Source organism: Salminus brasiliensis, chromosome 12 (genome assembly GCF_030463535.1).
Source record: "Salminus brasiliensis chromosome 12, fSalBra1.hap2, whole genome shotgun sequence".
Taxonomy (NCBI): Eukaryota; Metazoa; Chordata; class Actinopteri; order Characiformes; family Bryconidae; genus Salminus; species Salminus brasiliensis.
In genome coordinates this window covers 32,576,144-32,595,649 of record NC_132889.1, presented here as the reverse complement: position 1 = coordinate 32,595,649, position 19,506 = coordinate 32,576,144, and the positions used below count along the sequence as shown (strand labels likewise).

Genomic DNA, 19,506 nt, shown 5'->3' with positions numbered 1-19,506 from the left:
TCTGTGAAAAGATTCCCTCGTTCCCTTACTCCCTCCCTTATTATCTGTTGCACTTTAGAGGGTTGTGGGTTCGATACCCGGGCTCTACAATCGGCCCCTTACCCTCTCTGCTCCCCAGGCACTGCAGCAATAGCTGCCCACCGCTCCGGGCATGTGTGCTCACTGTCACTGTGTGTGTTTGATCACTAGTGTGTGTGTGTGTGTGTGTGTGTGTTCACTGCATGGATGGGTTAAAGGCCAAATTCTATCTGTGTCAAACATTAATGGTGACTACGGTTGTTTTGTTTTGTCTGAAATATAAGATATAAAGTATACACAACAAATGTGGAATCACGTCAGTCTCCGAGGGTGGATTAAGTGGTTTTGGTGAAAGGAAGGAACGGGCCCAGCCCGGATACCTGGTCATACCGTGCGTCCTCACTCTTAACTCTTAAACGGTTGCTGTACGTTTATAGAGCAACTGGCCTAGTGCAGATGTTAACATTGTATAATACATGAACAGTGCAGCGTACAAGTTCTTTAACTTGTAAAGTAGTGCTAACTTACTAAAACCTTATATTTGTGCAAGTAATGCAGTTTAAATGAGACACTATGTCCAAATAGTTGTGGACACCCATTCTAATGAATGCATTCAGCTGCACATTGGTGGAATTAAAAGACCACATTAAACCTTAGTGTTTCTCTTCACTTTGTCTTTTGCAGATAAAGGAGGGAATACAGATATAAATATGGATCGAACAAAAGTTTTAAATATACGTACAGAACAAACATGTGAAAATATAGGCAATAGAAATAGTAAATAATTCAGAAATCAATGAATCGAGGATTATATAAATGTAGAAAATGAAAAAAGTGTATAAATCAAAAGAAATAATATATAAACATTATAATTACATTATTTGTTTGTTCATGGTTTTGTCTCATGTTATTAAACTATAATTTTTTTTTGCTTTTATTAATTAATTTATTTATTGTTTTCATTTTGGCAGGCTTGGTCCTCCAGAAATGAGCCAGTTTAAAAGGACAGTTTATCAGACTGAAGGCCTGTGCTATAACTCTCATGGCTCTTGTAAAACCAATCTGCTGAAAAGCAAAGTAATATTTGTTGATTTTGACATGTAAATATGATGTATTTCCATCCCATGCTTTTATCATACAGGTAAAGAAAGCAAAACCTTTCTGCACTGCCATCATAAGACTGAACAGATCATGCAGAGGGAAAATAGAGAAGGTGATTAAATTCGATTTCAAAAAATGTGCTCAGAAATAACTCAAATAATACTGCTGGTCTAAAGTCTTTTTCTTTAAAGCTCCATAACAGCATTAAATTAATTAATCCTACACGTTTTTAGCCCGCCTTAGAAGATTAACGCAACTGAGTGATGCTGGATAATGCTGTGACAATACGGACAGGGCTGACTGCCAGCCTGAATTTCTCTCAAACCCAGCACACTAGAAGCTGAAGCTGGTGTTTAATCGAGAGTTCCAGAATATCTTGTGACCTTGATTAAACAGCCTTTTAAGACCACTTCAGAGCATATTTCTATCCTTTTGGGCACTTCAAAATAATAGAAGTACAAATGAAGGCGATCTGAAATGCAGTCTTGTTTCCCACAAGTTTTTCTTACTGGTTTTTAAGGCGGCATCCCATTGAGATGAACATGGTTTTCCAGCATCTTAATGCACACGCTCCCATAAGCAGATCTGGACAATCTTATTGAAGACCTCGACACAGCTTACAGACCCGAGGCAGTGGAAATCTTCACAACACGGCCTCACATTAGTTCTACAACCTGCTACAATACAGAAGAGGCATCAGCTCAGGGTTAAGGAACTGCATGTGCTTATTCATGGTTAAAATGTCAATATACCATGTCTTTTTATTCATTTTGTGGTGTCGTTACAGGACAGGGACAGGGTGTTAAAGGGAGTCTAGATTTTGCTTCCCCCCGGAATGAATTCACAAGGACCCAGAGCAATGCGCCAAATCCTCACAGCAATGTCTACTTTTATTTAGCACAAAAAAATTCTCTTGACAGTTTCCTCTCAGTCATGAAAACCATAAGACCACATTGTTGTGTTTTCAACCGAATCCATTAGTTCCAACCATCTGATGATGTTTCCTCCATACTGTCCACAAAAGACCCCCAACAGACAGCAGCCAAGTCACAAAACTCTACTGCTACACACTCTTAAAAGAAATCGTGCAACAAACGCTTCTTTGAGCAATGCCATAGAACAGAGGTTGGCAACGTGGGCTGAAGTTTAAGCCCGAAAAGCACAAATCTGCAGGAATCCGGCCCCTCCAGGACCGGAACTGCCCACCTCTGCCATAGAAGAACCATATATAAAGAAGCATGTCTGGAATAGAGATTGCGTTTGATCCTAAATAACCTTTTAAAAGGTCTAAAGATCCACCAGTTGATGGAGAGGTTCTTCACACTCACTCACACGATTCTTGATGGTACCCAAAGTGGTTCTTCTATGGCAGAGGTCTTCAAATGTGGTCCTTAAATCCAGTTTCCAGTCCTGTTCTGTTCTGTTCTTTGTAAGTCGTGGTAGGTGTGACACTAACTTCCAGCGAAAACAACCTCCCAAGACTGGAAACTGGATTCCAGGGCCCGGATTTGAAGACCTTGGTTCTATCGCTCACTCAAAAGAACCATTTCTTGCACCTTTCTTATGTTGAAGAGTGTAGCTGCTCTTCATTCCTATCTAAAACACTGAATTAAGCAAAAGAGAACACATGCCAGGCCAATTCCCCAAAGCGTATGCTCTCCACTCTGTCCAAGACCACAGGCAATTTCCAATAGCAGTAGAATTTCATGAAGATCGGCCAATCATGTGAGTGCATTAGATTTGACATGCCCATTCTCCACCCCCAACAAAAAAACCCTCCCCACAAAAATCATATTTCATTCTCAAATACATTAAATACTCCCCCCCCCCCCCCCCCCCTTTCCCGAACCCTTGACCCGTCTCCTGCCCTCCATCACACTCTAGATCTATGCCTTAGTCATGATTCGCCCTCAGGATGTCTCATTAGTCCACAGGTCCATGGTCTGGACGCCTAGCGGTCAACTTTTTATTGATGTCACATTGTTGTTACTTGTTATTGGCTTATTTACACAGGGCTTCTCTGTTGGCATTACAGTGAACGGGAATCACAGGCAGTTAGTGATGAAGCAGCGATCCATCGATTAGAAAGAGATCATGAAAAGCAAAAAAGACAAAAAAGAAGAAGGTTTTTAAAAAAAAAAAAAAAAAAAAAAAAAAAAAGGAAAATCTCTCTCCCTTGCAGCAAGTACCACATCAACTAGTCCAAATGAACTCAAAAACAGCAACACAGTTTCAGGACAAAAACAGAGAGAGTGAAAGAATGAACAACAACATTACCAAAAAAATTAAAGTCAAATTATCGACAGCAGCCCTTGTAACGTCCACTTTGGATTTTTATTACCTTATTTGACTTTTGTTGGCTTTCTCGTTAAGGTATTTTCTGGTGTTTTTGATTGTTTTGTTACAATTTTGTCACAAACACTGAGGGAGGATGACAAAGTTTTGTTTGTTTGTTTTTTTTTTTATTTTTTTTTCCTTTTTTAAATCCTTTTCTTGCAAAAGCGCCTCCCAGATTATGGACGGGGAGAAAAAACCCAAAAAAAACAAAAAAAAAAACAACAACCAAAAAACCCCTGCTGTACGGAAGTCTGTTGACTGTGTCAGCATGAAAGCAGAATGGTATTGACGCTTGTGGGTACCATGGGAGTTTCTGTGAGGCAGTATCAGCTGCTCGAGTGCATGTATACTACCGCTCATCATGACTCATGATACAACGATACAACTGACAACTGCGGCGGCTTGTGTTGTTGCCCGATGATGGTAATTACAGTGGCTTCAGATCCCTGTACTGAGGGAGATGAAAAGAAAGAGAAAGAAAGAAAAAGAAAGAAATAATCAGAGAGAGAGAAAGCAAGAAAGTAGAAAAGAAAAATAAAAGAAAGGAGAGAACATGTTCTCTCGGCCTGACAGCAGCAGTGCAGGTCCAACTTCAAAAAAAAAAAAAAAAAAAAAAAAAAGATCATGGGCGGTGGCTTTTTCTTCCTAAACCTGGAAGTCCCTCTGTAGTTTCTGTCAGGTGGTCAGTGCATGATGTCATAACTTGGCTTCACTATGACGCAAGGAAGGGCTTTAATGATGGGAGGGGTCACTGCAAGACCAGGCCAACCTGCAGGACAAACACAGCAAGAAAAACAAAACAAGGTCACCATTACTACTCTGTAACTTCAGATTCTCAGAATCTCGAACAGATTATTAACAAATCTGAACATGGATTATTCCTGTATCTCTGAGAGAACTCCCCAAATTGTTGGTGTAACATGTTTGTGAGCATCCCCCTTCTAATGATGGCTTTCAGCAACTGTAAGATGTATCCATTGTTGACACAGATGTGCAAATGAACACACATGCACACACAGCTTGTCTAAAAATAAAGCCAATAGAATAGGACTCTCTGGAGCAGATAAACATGAACCTATTGGCATCATGCATTACTTTGGGATGAGTTGGGAAGTTGATCATCCAACACCTTGTCCTCACGGCAATGCTAGTAGAAAGCTTTCCCTGGACAGTAGTGTCAGTTACAGAGGATAAACTTTTTGAAAAGAAAAGAAAAACACCCTTGATTTTAGAAGAAACGATGAAGGACCGGCGTCTCAATACTTTTGTCTGTTTGGGAAGTTTAGAGCGAAATAGTACCCGCTCAAAAAACTGTTTAGGTTCACTGGTGGTTTTAAGCAGTACATGCATACAAAAATCCTGAACAAAATGCAGAGTGGTCACTGTTTTTTCGCTAGGTGGTTGCTGGGTGGGTTGTAGACAAACAGAACTAGAATGTATGTTTTGGACCGTACCTTCTCCGAGCCCATGCTGGGACATTTCCAATTGTAGAGATAATACTGCAGGTTCCCATCTCCGATACCGAACTTCAGCTTCTCCAGAAAGGTCTTGTTCTCCATCAGGTCCAGTGCATTAAAGACGTCAAATCCTTTCTGCAGGGGGAAAGGGACACAAGCGTTGAAGAACCAAAATGTCCAAGTGGATTACATCACCAAATATGAACAAACAGGTGTATTTACTGACCGACTTGGCTAGGATCAGTGCGTCTCCCATCAGCTCAAGCAGCGGCGTGCTGGTGTGCACATTGTAGAAGGAGTAGGCTGCCTTCAGACTGCGGTGCACTGGGTGGTTCATGATGGTGGACGGCAGAGTGTAAAAGCTCAAGAAGTCGGTCACCTTCCCCTCTGCGTTCTACCAGACCAACAGCCAATCAACACACCAATCAGGATCAATTATTAAACAACAAGGAAAAGCATATAACAGTTTATCCTGTACGCTCTGAAGGTAGCTAGCCGACTTGACACCTTGCCGTTCATGCGGTCTCAGAAGGCAGTAAAGTGATGAAGGTCTTTTAACTATAACTGTACAGACTTCAGCAGCGATTTGTGAAACCTCAGATGGACCATTTCTCGGTTGAGGTTTCCCTTAACTAACTAAACTTTTACAAACTAAAAACACTAAAACCTTTTTTGACCAATATAGTCCTAACTAAGGTCACTGACAGAATGAATACCACCTCTCTCTGGCTTTTAACATTGACCGATAAATAGTAAAAGCTATAGGACACATAGCTTTTACAAGTTTTCTATTCTATTCATTCTATTATTCTGTTTGTTTGTTGTTCTGGTAAATTATTGCCTCCATTTTTTACATTTTTCACTTTTTGAAAATGTCAAATGTCAATGTCAAATGAAACATTGGCAGTTGTTTACATTGTGTTACAATTTCATGATAAATGGGCCAACAGAAAAACTCCCAAATTACTTGACATAAAATACTTTTACACTGACTTCCATTTAACTTTAAAGAAGGTTTTTTACCTGCTTCTGTAAAGCTGACACTTGAGATACAAGGTTTTAATTTTTTTTTTGTTAATAACGCCGAAGAGGCATCAAGTTATCACTAATCAATGACGAGAAACTGAACCTTTCCTAAATAATTAATTTCCTTAATGGGATTACTACCACATAAAAGAAATATGATGGAAATGTAAATTGTAAATTAAAGTAAACAGAGCTAGAGATATATCTCAGACTGAAAGCCTTACTAAGACCAGATCTGCATTAGAGAGGTCATCAATATGACGCGTTTAGTGAACAGTAGTGGTGAATTTGAGCAATCTGTGGTTGTTGAGGTTCCTGCAGGTGGCATACCTCCACCACGTAGGTGTCGATGATGTTCTCCTGAGGGAGAAGCCAGTGCTTAACCTCCTCCAGATTCATGGAGGGTGCCAGGTGGAACTGACGCAGGTAGTCCTGCAGCAGGCGGTGCACGGCGGGGACATCCTTCACAGTCATCGGCCTCAAGCCTGTAGTCTTAGGAGCCTACAGACAGATAGAAGGCACCCAATGTAAGTCATCATCTCAAAGGGGCTTGACCAGCCATGAGTAATAGCAGCATGTTAGCATCTGCAAAGCTCAGGTTGCAAAATTTGAGAATATTTAAAAATAGACAGATAGATACACAGAGAGCGAGAGAGAGAGAGCGAGAGAGAGAGCGAGAGCGAGAGAACCACAGTCGATTCGCTTATGTTTTGTTTTTTTTTTTTTTTAGTTATTTATATCTTGTTCCAGTTCAGAATTGGGTAGGACTGCATTCTGCTGAAGGAATGGAAATTGACTGTCTGAATTCACTACAAGTCAAAAGTTTGGATACACCTGCAACCTAAATTTGTGCGGACATAATCTTAAACATTTGATCCAAATGCTAGGGTCTCCATATGCCAGCAATGAAATGCAACATAGATGCATAAAGGTTATTACTGGACAAAGGCAGATTAAGTGGGCCACTCCTGGAGTCCCCCCCCCCCAAAAAAAACAAAAAACAAACAAACAAACAAACGAACAAAAAAAAAACACCACAACTGATGACTGGTGTGTACCTCCGGCAGCCTATACAGCTTCATGGTGCGTTGCATAGTCATGTTCCGACTCAGATGTGAAAACTTCACCTCAATCAGCTTCCGTGGGTTCAGGGACCGGTGCCAGTACCTGTACATGTGCACACAGACGCAAACGTGTGTACAGAAACATGATACAGGCATGTCTTCTGTTTCCAAAACAGCTTCAGTTGTTTCAGTAAAGCCTTTCACCTTGCTACTGACCTACAGTCATGCTTTGATGCTAAACAGTTTAGAAGTAGTGTACTAGTGTGCATGTGCGAGCGTGCTACCTGCAAGTGCCCACTGGTTTGGGCAGTACCACTCCTGCAGTGTAGACAGCCTGGAAGATGCCCTGCAGGTTGACCCGTCTGGTGATTTCTCGGATCAGGACCGGAGCCACGCGCTTGGAGCGCAGCTTCTTGTGCACACACAGGAAGTTAATCTCCACCATCTTCTTCTCTCTGGAGGAAAAACAGCACACAGAGATTCCACAATGTACAACAGTCTGTGATACACAGCATATAGCAATTTTCAAGCACTGAAGATGGTCTAACAGGACCCTTTTCTTCTTTTTTTTGTTTTGTTTGTGCACTTCTGATACTTCTGAAGATTTTGCCGTTATGCAGAATTTGCTATTTATTATTATTTTGCCTAGGATTTTTGGAAAGGTCTTGTTTTGCCTGCATGTATGGTGTGCAGGTTCATCTGCCCCTTTATCACTGAGGAGATGGCTCCTTGGAACGGACAACCAGTCCACAGATTTAGAAGGCACAGTATTAGTTTTTGCAGTTTTGACATGTTGAAAACTATAATTATGTAAATCAGGTAGATCTGCTGGCTATTAAGACAAGTAAAGACTGTACAGCATAGGTTAAAGACTACAGACTTGAAAATTGAAATAGAGATATATATATATATATATAAATAAAAGTGTAAGTGTAAATATATAAGTGCTTACACGTCATAGATGCGGATGCTGGCTGGGATGGCACTGATGAAGCCCACCAGCTTCTGATTAGAGTTCACTCTCACACCACAGTGCCACTGTGGCAACCAGCCTGGGGGGCGCAGAGCCCTGAGAGAGAGAGAGGGAACAGGGGGACAGAATGGGCAGGCAGAGAGATGGTGAGATGTGCAGATGGTAGCAGAAATCCATGATTAAGACTGAACTCTTATGTAACCAATTACCAATAATAATAATAATAATAATAATAATAATAATAACCCCCCATCCCCATCCCCCACCCACCACTCCAGCCATTTCTCATCCCACACTTACAGAATAGACTGTCTGGATAATGCATATACATACCACAGCAAGAACTCCGGCGAGTAGTCAAAGCGGAACATGTTATCATCATCCTCCACGTAGTTCTCATTCAGGAGAGTGTAGAGCTCTTTCAGCTGAGCACAGAGGAAGCACAAGAGATCAGAACTTAACCCACATCTAGTCTTTACAGGTGTTCAGTACTTTTTACTTGATGAAATGAAAACTCAAAGCCAATGCTGTGGCATGGAAATGTTGGGCCAATTTGGTTAATTTGTGGTTAATTAATTTGTTGGTTAATTTGTGTTCCTTTGAGAAACCAAGAGAGCAAAAGATGACTCGATTCCCAAATGGGATAAAGGTTGGGTACCCTGCATGGTCAGTACTTAGGACAAACCCCTTTTAAAAAGCACCACAGCTTGCAGCCACTTTTACAGTCTTTCAATTATTGTTCACATGTATTATTTATTTTTATTTGCAGTTGATTTTTGTCCCTTTTCTCCCAATTTGGTACTGTTATTTAACCCATCTGTTTGTAGCTGCCCCTTGCACAAGCAACGCTCCCGACACTAAGAGAATAAGGACTCCTAAAAAAAGGAACGCAGTCCCCAGCTCAGCCACACCAGCTAACAGACGCCTGTGCCAGCCAACACCGCTTAAGAGTGAGTAGGGGAGAAACCCCATCTACCCACCCAGAAAGAGCACTCTCTCAGACTCTGACTGCTGATGGCAAAGAGGCATGGCTCAGGATTCATGACCCCATGACCTCTGGGCCACAGTGGTAGCGCATTAGATTATCGAGCCACTCACTGCCCAAAGGCTTCTGGGGCCATGGCACAACCATCAGTTCTCATCTATTCAGGTAGTGCACTATGAATTTTGAGGTATATAGAATAATTATCCTGCTGTAGAAGCCATCTGATTTTCATCTCAGCCCTTTTTGCAGATGGTGGAAAGTTGCTCCCAGAACCTTCTAGTACTTAATGTAAATTCCTCCGTCTCCCAGTAAACTACCCAAATCTACCCAAAGCTTGATCAATCCATCCATGCTGTGCTTTACTAAATCTACCTTTAGGTTCATTGCAGCAAAAACCATTTATTGTAACAATTTTTTGAAATAATGAGGTAAAAGACTTTTGAGAGTATACTTTTCACATTGGCAGTCACATGACTCTACCCTGTCCAGTCTGCGACTATTTCTGGGTAGTTACTGGATATTAGACAATTTTATATTAGATATTAACAAGCAAAAGCTGACCTGAGCAAAACAAAGTACGGGTCATGTGAACAGAAATCGATACAGTACCGGGAAAGACAATGAGCTCTAGATTACAGCTGAAATCTCCAGAGGCAAGAGGAACAAAGTTACACTGCCTGTCTGGCACAGCCTTTCAGGACAAACACAAGGACTTTTAAGACAAAAATAACCTACCAAACCTGGCTTTAAGCATTCTTAGCTTACACTACTTTGAAATACAATGGGCTTTTCAGACTACAGTAACTGCTGGTCTAGACAGAGAAACCCACTCAGAGGAAGAAATCAGCAAATTGGATTTGAGCATTAAGGTCCGCTGTCTTAACGAACCACAAGTGACAGAAAATGGCTCCGGGTTAGAAAGAGAAAACTGGCTTGGGTACTGCTGGTAGATGTTTCTGCGTGTGTGAGCCTGTCTTACCACACCAGGGTTGCCCAAGTCCAGAGCGTCCCAGCTGAAACCCTGAGGAAGGCTGTACGGCTCCTCTCGGATGTTATCTTTATCGGGCTCAATGCAGCCATGTGAAGTCACCATCTCTCCTACACAAGAAAAACAACAACATAAAAAAAAATGAGGCAACTGACAAGTCAGGCTTGGCCTAAGGTTGCACTGAAAAAAAAGCACCGAGATGTTTGGACCAAGTTTAAAAACATACACTATATGGACAAAAGTATTGGGACACCTCAAACTGATTCTTTGTTTCTACTGAAATCAAGGGTAAAAGCAAAATGCTGTCTTTTGTTGGAGTAGACTTTCTACTAGATTTTTTGAGCACTGCTGTGAGGACTTGCTGGCATTCAGCTGCAAAAGCGTTAGTGAGGTCAGGATGTTGGATGATCACCACCCTAACACATCCAAAAATTATTAAACGGAGCACCAACCATCATTCCAGAGAACACAGTAACTACAGTAACTAAACGCATTCATTAGAAAGGATGTCCACAATCATCTGGGAATACAGTGAATGTCAGTGCCATGCTTATTCCTGAGCCTCTGCAAAGGTTTTTCTGTCAACGTGACATCAGTCTCACTCTGAGCATTAACAGAATTCAATTGAGAAAAAAAAAAAAAAAAAAAAAAAAAAAAAAACTGAAAGGACACCATTACAGTCTTAGACAGCTAGTCTTATCACTCGCAAACATGTCCCTGACCGAGAACGGTTCAGTTCAGTCATCCTGAAATGAGCTCACTACGATGAACGAGCTCAAAAACTGGCTTATCACTCGGATTTATCGCTCTACTCATGCTTTAGCAAGAACCGCAGTTTCCAAAGAAGCCGGTTTTCTTGAGTTCCTTTTTAAAGTTCCTCTTCAGAGATCATCTAAACAACTTGTTTGCTACATGCTAAGCTTAAAATCTCGTCAATATGCACAAAAGCCTTTCTAAGAAAGAACCTTATGAAGGATCTTAAAAGAAACACTAAGAGGTTCATAAGAATGTGCTTAAGCACGGTTATCCAGAAATCTTAAGTAGTGCTTAAATATTCTCTTAAGAAAATCTTTATTATTTTTTCTTAAGATGGTCTTTGCTTTTTTCTTTTTTGGGCCAATTGTAACAGACGTCTTTTGTATTTCATAGCTTATCATAAAAAAAGTAAAATAATTTTTAATTTTCCGATATTCAGTTAAACCCGTGAAAAAACGAAGGAAAAACAGAATCAAACTAAGTTAGAAGATTTTAATGATCATCACTTTTAATTCAGTTAAACTGGACATTAATTGTAGTAATTTAACTATTTAACTGATCATTAGAGGCGTACCTACTGAAGGCTTACAGCCTGGGGCAAAGGGCGAGGCTATCATAAGGTTAGGAAAATATTTAAGAAAAGATTTTTGTTTTTGGGAAACCCAATGTTCTTACAATCTTTAAGCAAAAAGTTAAGACAATTTTGAAGAATATAGCTTTAAGTATAAAATTAAGAAAAAAGCACACCTAAAAATAACGTATCTCTTAAAGACACAGGCTGCTGGTATTTATTACTTATTCATTCATTCATTATAATTTCTAATATGTGCATTTCATTACATCCCAACTCTGAGAAAGTGACATGGGGGTAATATGCCTTCTGTTGTATTGCTGCATCATATATATATAAAAAATAATAATAAAATAAAAAATAAAAAATCACTCGTGACACAGACAGAACTAGAGATGGTGGCAAACGGCAAAGAGAGAGGAACCAAAGTCAAAATACAAAAAAGATTTTACTGATTCTAAAAAGTACCGAGTTTCGGGACTGGCTGAGTATCCCAGAACTGGTAGCTGCGACGGGAGGCCTCTTCCATGGTTTTGGCTGGTCCTGGTCCTACCGAGAAGAGCTCAATGGCTTTCTGGATCTCCTGAAGCTTATCAGCAGGTAGAGAGTTTACCTGGAGAGAGGAGGAAAGAGAAAGAGAAGCAGAAACAGAAAGAAGCTTTTAGAAAATGACTTCTAGAAAAAGACCACACACACAGACACAGACACAGACACAGACACAGACAGACAGAGATACACACTCACTTTGGCCAATGGATCCTGTGCTAAGTCCTTTCCTCCAGACTTGTCCTTCTTTTTCTTCTGTTTCTTTTTCTTCTTCTTGGCCCCTGTGTCACCCTTTTCCCTGCAAATGATAAGAAACAAAAAATATATATATAAAATTCATATTTCAATTTATTTAAAATGATACCAGTGCTCATTTTCCATCTCATGGAGAATTAACAGGTTCTTACACTAATCACTGCTCTGTAAATATGTTTGATGGGGTGTTTCTGATGCGCTAAGCAAATACAGTGATGCATTTGATGATCTCGGTCCAGACCTAATCTACACACCTGATCTAGGTAAAGGCTTCTGGGGTATATGAATATTGGGAGCCATGTGCATTGGATCTAAACACACCAAGGTGGTAGATCCTCACTCCCGCTCCAAATCAGCCTGACCTTAAACTCTTCGTTTAAGATTTGATTGCATTTAACAAGAGTTTATGAGGTCAGAAATGTTAGATGATCAGCACCCCAGTCCAGAGAACACTGGTCTACTGCTCTACAGCTCAATGCTGGGGGTCTATATACCCCCTCTAGCCTACACCTGGCATTAGGCATGGTGCAATTAGGTTCATGTTTACCTGCTCTAGAGATTCCTATTGTATTAGCAGTTCTTCTGTTCAGGGACTAGACAAGCTGCGTCTGTGTGTGCACATTTGCACACCAGTGTCAGCAATGGGTACAGCCTAAAGCAGCTGAATGCATTTATTAGAAAGGGTGTCCACAAATATTTGGACATATTGTGCATGTGAATGTAGTATCCTTCCATCTAAAAAGCAAGGTTTTGAAAAAGCATGCAGAGTGTAGAAAAGGACCTCCACCTTGTGAGTCAGCTTCCAGAGAACGCTGCGCTTTCATCAGAACCGGTCCACTCACCAACAACTTTCCAACAGCCAAACTGGCAGCAGCACTGCCTTTCTCACTGACAGGCATGTGCAGGCTTTCAGGGATACTCCAGAGTCACTCTGTGACCAATCATAAGATCTAGTTCGCTAGACAGCTACCTACTATGGCGTCCTTACCTACGTGAGCTGAATCTTCCTATACTGGACATCGGATTGGTTTGTAGAAGGATGTGTGTCTAACGTCGGTGTATTGTCAATTCGGCAAGTTGCCAGATAAAATGACTCAACAGGTGTATTTCGGTCCTGCTTTCTTGCTAATATTATGGTATTTATACCAGCAGCACCAACCTCAGACACAGTACTCTAAACTCGTTCAAATTAGAGGTTCAAGACGGCAAGCAGTCCTGGAAGTCTTGGCAACTCTTTCATTTTTGCTGCTTTTCAGGTGCTTATTCGTCTTCTGTTGTCTGAGGGGTGACTATAGCTTACCTCAATTTCCTCTAATTGGTCTGAAACTACCAAAAAAAATATATTACGTTTAATTGCTTGTCTAGTCCTCGCAGAAAAAAAAAGGCCAACAGATTAGGACTCCCACGAGCAGGGGGGAAAAAAAACAAAAACAAATCAACATATTGACACCATGCCTAATGCCAGGCGTGGGCTAGAGGAGAATAAAGCCTTCCAGCATTGAGCTGTGGAGCAGTGGAAGAACTGTGTTCTTTGGAATGATGGATGGTGCTCCATCCAATACTTTTGGGGTCAGCTGCGGAGATGGGAATGAGATGGGGAGGTGAGGGAGGTACTCTGATTTCAGAAGAAACAATGAATAAGCAGGTGACCCAATACTTTTGTCCATATAGTGTATCGTTAGAGAGGGAGAGAGTGCGAGAGAGAGACACTGCTAAACAAAAAGGCAGAAGCAGGTAGAAGGGGTACTCATTAAAAGGGTAAAAAAAAAACAACAACAACAAGAGGGCTAAACAATGGAGCTGAAGCCAACAAACAGCATCAAATTCAGACCGAAGAACACATCTCACAGTCGGGGGGCTTTCTGAGACACACCACGCTAAACACTCTCCTGATTAACTGGCAGTGTGGTATTCTTGGCATTTGCTCTCAAAAATAAAGGAGCTTCAGAAGGTTCTTTGAGCGATACAATAGAAGAACCACTGTTGGTCCCATACGAATCCAGGTCTGAACCTGTTTATGGTCTAAAGAACTTTCTGATTTAAAGGTTCTTCACACTCTACAACCGTAAGGAACTGTTACATTGGTAAAGAACCTTTATATATCATATCAGATGGAGGTTCTTCACACTTACACATCTCCAATACAAACATGGTTCTGATAAGCGGGCGTGAAGAACATCTGAACTGTTATTGTACCTCTACAGCAGGTTATTTAAAAGGTTCTTCACACTCACATATCACTCTTTTGGTTCCTTATGTCCACCAAAAGTGGTTCTACTCTGGTATCGCTCAAAGAACCTTCTGAAAGATCTTTATTTTTAACAGCGCAGCGCTCCAACATACACTTCATTTCAGCGCGGATCTGAACGATGCCATGATCCGTATCCGACACCTTGCTTTCCGTGTCTAGTCCCAGAGGGCCCCACTGCAAAACAGCTGATTCACTTTAGCCGTTGCAAAAGTTCAATTGCACAAGAGGTGCGTTTTACCCAGAACACACTAAACTTTTAGGCGCAGAACACAGCAGGTCTATCCCTGGCTGAGCAGAGCTAATATGGGTTTAGCTAAACTAGAGTCAGGACACAGCAGAGTACTTACTGAGGAGCAGCAGTTAATCCTATTACCATCCAAAGGGGGGGCAGTGAGGTGAGGGCACTGAGCTACATTTGTTAGTGTGGGACAGATGGTATGTCACATTACCCCGGGGGGGTAAGCGTGCGTTTGTGAGGGGATGAGGGACGTGCCCTATGACACCGAACAAAAGCTAGCGAAAGAAAGAAACCATGCTAACTGTCGCTTCGACAGGATTCCATCCCCGCTAGAGTGAAGAGACCACCACAACAAAACCCCCTGCCTCTGCTGCTGCTGCTGTTCCCCTGACCGGTGTTTTCAGTCTCTACTGCCTGAATGAACACTATACTGTACTGTCAAGCATGGCTGCTAACAGTATGTATGGCGCTCTGTGTGGGAAGGCTGTATATCTTCATTCAGTAGCACTTCTACATGCCAACAGGGCTAGAGGCAGTTAAAGGGGTGCTTCACTGAAAAGTACTCCTGTTAGCACAGAGGTAGTCAACTGGCTAATGTTATATGTAAAATGTCTATGTCACCCAAAAAGATTCGGACTGCAAACTTTACTTGAAGTAGGTCTACTGTTCAGAGGGGATTAGTTTCACATGGAGTGACTAGATATTGCAACTGTACCACTTTAGGTACATCTGTAATGAATTATAGAAATGGACATCAGTACAAACACACGGATAAGAAATTGGACGATTAAAAAAAAAAAAAAACAAAAAAAAAAAACAAAAAAAAAACACCCCCCCCCCAAAAAACCCACAAAAAGGAAAAAAACAAACAAACAAAACAAAAACACGTCCAATAATTGATTTACTAGTAATTTCATTTATCCTAAGCATCAGAAATTAACATCAGTATGAACATAGGGACAAGACGACAATCAGGTAAATTACTTTACTAGTAATTTACCTGATCTGTACCATGTGGATAACTAAAGTGCATCTAGTTGGTCACTAAATACAGTCTATCATTAGCATGGTTATTAACATCGATATGGGAATTTTGTGCCTAATAAGACTAAAATATACGACTAAAAACGACAGACTATAACCTCTTGGATCAGCACTAAAGCAAAATTTAACATTTAATCTGTAAAAGATTCAATTTGAAATGAAAGATGACATTTTGGCTTCAAATATCAAATCTAAATATCTGTCCCATGCCAATCCATTGTTCTGCAGATGCTGAAATGATTCCGATATTCTTGTGCAATCCTATATCAGACAATACTTGTCATCTTAATTTGGGCATCAGAGATTACAACACAAATTAGGGCTGCACAGTATATAGTTTCAGCATCGTTATCACAATGGGCAGGACGTGCAAGGTCACGAAAGGCAAATCAAATCTTATACGTCATGCTACAACTTCATAGCATTCATTTTAACAATATTCTCATTTATTTCACTCCAATCTTAAGATGGATGGAGTGCATCATCAATTTTATGACATATTGATCACTCCTGTACAAGAAATATAGCTCAATGCCAGTTTCTCCTAATGATGGAATAACTACAAACATGGTCACTTGCAGATAATTAACATAACCGTAGGCCTCTTATTCCCATGTTTATTTTAAAGCAGGTAAAAGGTGACTTTACTGAGGGGTGCAACAGTCTAAGGGTTGTACTAGTGCTGGGCGATAAGATCAGTTGGCTGCTCGAGTTGCTCAGTTGGCTCTGTGGATGCCCTAGGATGGTCCAACCATCTGGAGATTGCATGGCGATGCCACAGCCATCCATGGCCGGGAGTCCCAGAAAGCATGGGCCCAGAAGGATGGGCCTCTCTGCACCTCTCTGTTCTCCTCCAAGTGTGTTGAGCTGTCCAGTGATTATGCATTAGCGGTAGTTTAAAAAGAGATGGTGGTGCTTCACATGACCCTGACGATGCTTTAACCCTCATCCTCCCAGTGCTGGTGGTACTGTGTGATGAGGAGATGTAGCTAGTAGGTATGAACTGACTCAGACTAGTCTCATGATACTAAAGGAGCCCAGATATGTTTCTTTGAGCCGGTTTACACCTGCCATTAACGTGTGCTTTTGGTGATCGGACCATGTTCGGATTTCACTTTCACCTTCACCGCATGACTTGTTCCCTTGTCCATCACATCTCCTGATGGAACCGTTACAGGAACATGAGAACCAGGTGCTTCAGTGAAACAGATGGAAGTGTACATTCTGATCTGCTTTTCACAAGAGAAGGTGAAACACCTGGATCTCACCTGGTCATGCATTTTAATGACTAGTGTAAACAAAATCCAGTCAAAGTAGATCCAGATTCTACCCGGACACAAAACGCTTGTTAATGCCAGGTGTAAACAGAAACCTTTGAGGAGCAACAACATCGAAGAACCACATTTGGTTCCATAACCCTTCTCACATTAACCCATCTCTATTACATGAATTTGGTTCATTTGTGGAACCTAAGGTGGTTCTTCAATAGCATATAGAACCACTTCTTGCACCTTTATTTTTTTTTAGTATAGGGCGAGGCTGAGCGATATGGTAAAAACACTATATTATGATATTTAAAGATATTTTAATGATACACAATAATAATACTTGACAATAATAATACTCAACAGAGTATTATTCAACATCTGCTGCTCTACGTCCAACTAAACCAGTCAAATACACTGTTTGTAGTAAAACCTGCAGTGGATCAGTGTTCTTTAAGCATGTACATATCCTCAATATGCTTAGAAAAGGTTATTGTGCATCACGAAAACAAACTCAATCACGATGCACCAGTGCATCATTGGCTGATTAGTCACATCTGAGGTAAAACTGATAAAAACAATGTAAAATTTCAAGCTTTACCACAGATGTGAAGCATCTGAAAGAATGCATTGAAAAGCATCAATCAGCAGCACTTTAAGCTTCGTTCACGGACACAAGGAAGTACCTGCCGACAGTCGATTTATTTGCAAACATGATATGTATCTATGTAAAAATGAGGCTGAACTTTTGATCTAGGAATGCAAACTAGCTCACATGACGGCAGAGCCAGTCAACTTTAAACGGCAGAAGACTGTGAACGGATAAGGGTTCACTAGATTACACTAGTCAAAGCTAGCCTTGGCTGGACTGGTCAGCAAGGGAGACAAGGGAGGCCTCCATATGATCTCCCCTTCAGTCATCACGCTGCTTTAGTCACTGTAGCTTCTTAACTGTTATATTTATGACCAGATGAATATCATAGCTGGATATTTAGCCAATTTCACAAAGCATTAGTTGGCTGTATATCTGCTCGTGTAGGTGGTAGAGACCCCATAGCGCTCAGTGTGGCTCATGTGCCAGTGAGCTGCATATTCAGCCACTTTCAGAGACAGTGATTATACATATATTAGATTAGCTTAGATAGACTGCTTGCATGCATATATATATATATATAATATATATATATATATATATATATATATATATATATATATATATATATATATATATATATATATATGAAAGTGAAAGTATAATGAGTTGTCTGCCTGACATCCCACACGTTTAACCATGTCTGTGGCCAAAGCACACTGCTCTCCTTCATGGTCTACCACTGGTCCTTACTAATGCTTAGCTAGCTACCTGTTCAATGGCTATATCTGCAGACACAGCACTGGGCTCCTCCATTTCTATTTTCTGGTTGGTTTTACATCTTAACATGGATTTATGTGACAGGACAAAGCACATAGCATCTCCAGCTGTGCAGTTAAAGCTTTAAAGGTCCAAATAAATCAAATATACAGCTTGAAATGTACAGCCTGAAGAGCTTCAGGTTCACAGCTCTAGCGCTAGCTAACGTTAGCTAGCTAGCTTTATCGCCCTGCTGAATAAATCTGGCCAAAAAGCAGATTTCCACCAGTTCAGAAATTATTACAAGTATAATTACAACATAGAAAGCATGTAAATATGTAGGAAATCTGCGCGAACAGCAATAAAACGGCTCTTTTTTTGGTCTGAGATTAAACTAGTTAAAGCTAGCTAGCAGCCATTAACGTGCTGGCTTGGCTTGGCTGGTCTAGTTAGCGAGCTAGCAAGGGAGACAAGGGAGGCCTCCATATGATCTCCCCTTCAGTCACCACGCTGCTTTAGTCACTGTAGCTTCTTAACTGTTATATTTATGACCAGATAATTATCATAGCTGGATATTTAGCCAATTTCACAAGCATTAGTTGGCTGTATATCTGCTCGTGTAGGTGGTAGCTAGAGACCCCATAGCGCTCAGTGTGGCTCATGTGCCAGTGAGCTGCATATTTAGCCACTTTCAGAGACCAAGACAGCGATATAGATATTAGATTAGCGAGATTGCTTGTTTTTGGTGTGGAAGATAATAATAATAATAATTACGGCTTCGGTGATACATCGCTAAAACAAGCAAAATGTGCGAATAACTGACAGCAGCAGCAGCAGCTTAGCCCGAGCAGCAGAACTAAAGAAACGAGGTTTTAAGTCCCGCCCATTTCTCCAGAACGCAGCCGCATGCTCCAATGAGCGTGAGGAATGCGCTGTCAATCAAGCAAACGGACCAATCACCATCCCCCAGTGGGCGGATTCCTTGGACCACCGTTCCTTTGGCTTCCACTGACCCAGCCGTCTGACGGCCGAGCTTTTAGGACTGCGGACCGCGACCGTTTAAAACCTATAACCACCACAGCAGCGGTGTGTTGCACCACTTACCCGTCGTCAAAATGGTGCTCTTCATTTTCGCAGTCACTGCAGTGTCCGTGGTCCTCCTCTAGCTCCGCTTTTTTCTCCGGCTTCGGTGCTGTCTCATTCTCATCCGCCATGTTTAACCAGGAAATGAGGGACTGGTCTTGTAAAAGTCCGGACACACCCACTCTCTCACAGCCTTA

The 19,506-nt window shown here is 41.2% G+C and overlaps 1 protein-coding gene across 1 annotated transcript; it reads right to left on the bottom strand.

The window, feature by feature from the left end:
- Positions 1-2,960: 2,960 nt before the first annotated feature.
- Positions 2,961-19,453, bottom strand: nmt1a (N-myristoyltransferase 1a). The gene is made up of 12 exons (XM_072693365.1): positions 19,331-19,453; positions 12,021-12,120; positions 11,745-11,889; positions 9,941-10,059; positions 8,310-8,401; positions 7,956-8,072; positions 7,288-7,458; positions 6,998-7,106; positions 6,270-6,440; positions 5,140-5,307; positions 4,911-5,048; positions 2,961-4,225 (listed from the first exon to the last, which is right to left on the bottom strand). Exons 1-12 carry the CDS (start codon positions 19,438-19,440, stop codon positions 4,205-4,207), a joined length of 1,461 nt encoding a protein of 486 aa, XP_072549466.1. The 5' UTR covers positions 19,441-19,453; the 3' UTR covers positions 2,961-4,204.
- Between the last annotated feature and the right edge of the window lie 53 nt (positions 19,454-19,506).

Coding starts and splice junctions, on each gene's coding strand:
- nmt1a (XM_072693365.1), bottom strand. CDS start 19,440: ATGGCGGATGAGAATGAGACAGCACCGAAGCCGGAGAAAAAAGCGGAG. Junction 8,402..9,940: donor ACTTGGGCAACCCTGGTGTG/GTAAGACAGGCT, acceptor CTCTGTGCTCAG/CTGAAAGAGCTCTACACTCT. Junction 7,459..7,955: donor AGCATCCGCATCTATGACGT/GTAAGCACTTAT, acceptor TTTTTCCTCCAG/AGAGAAGAAGATGGTGGAGA.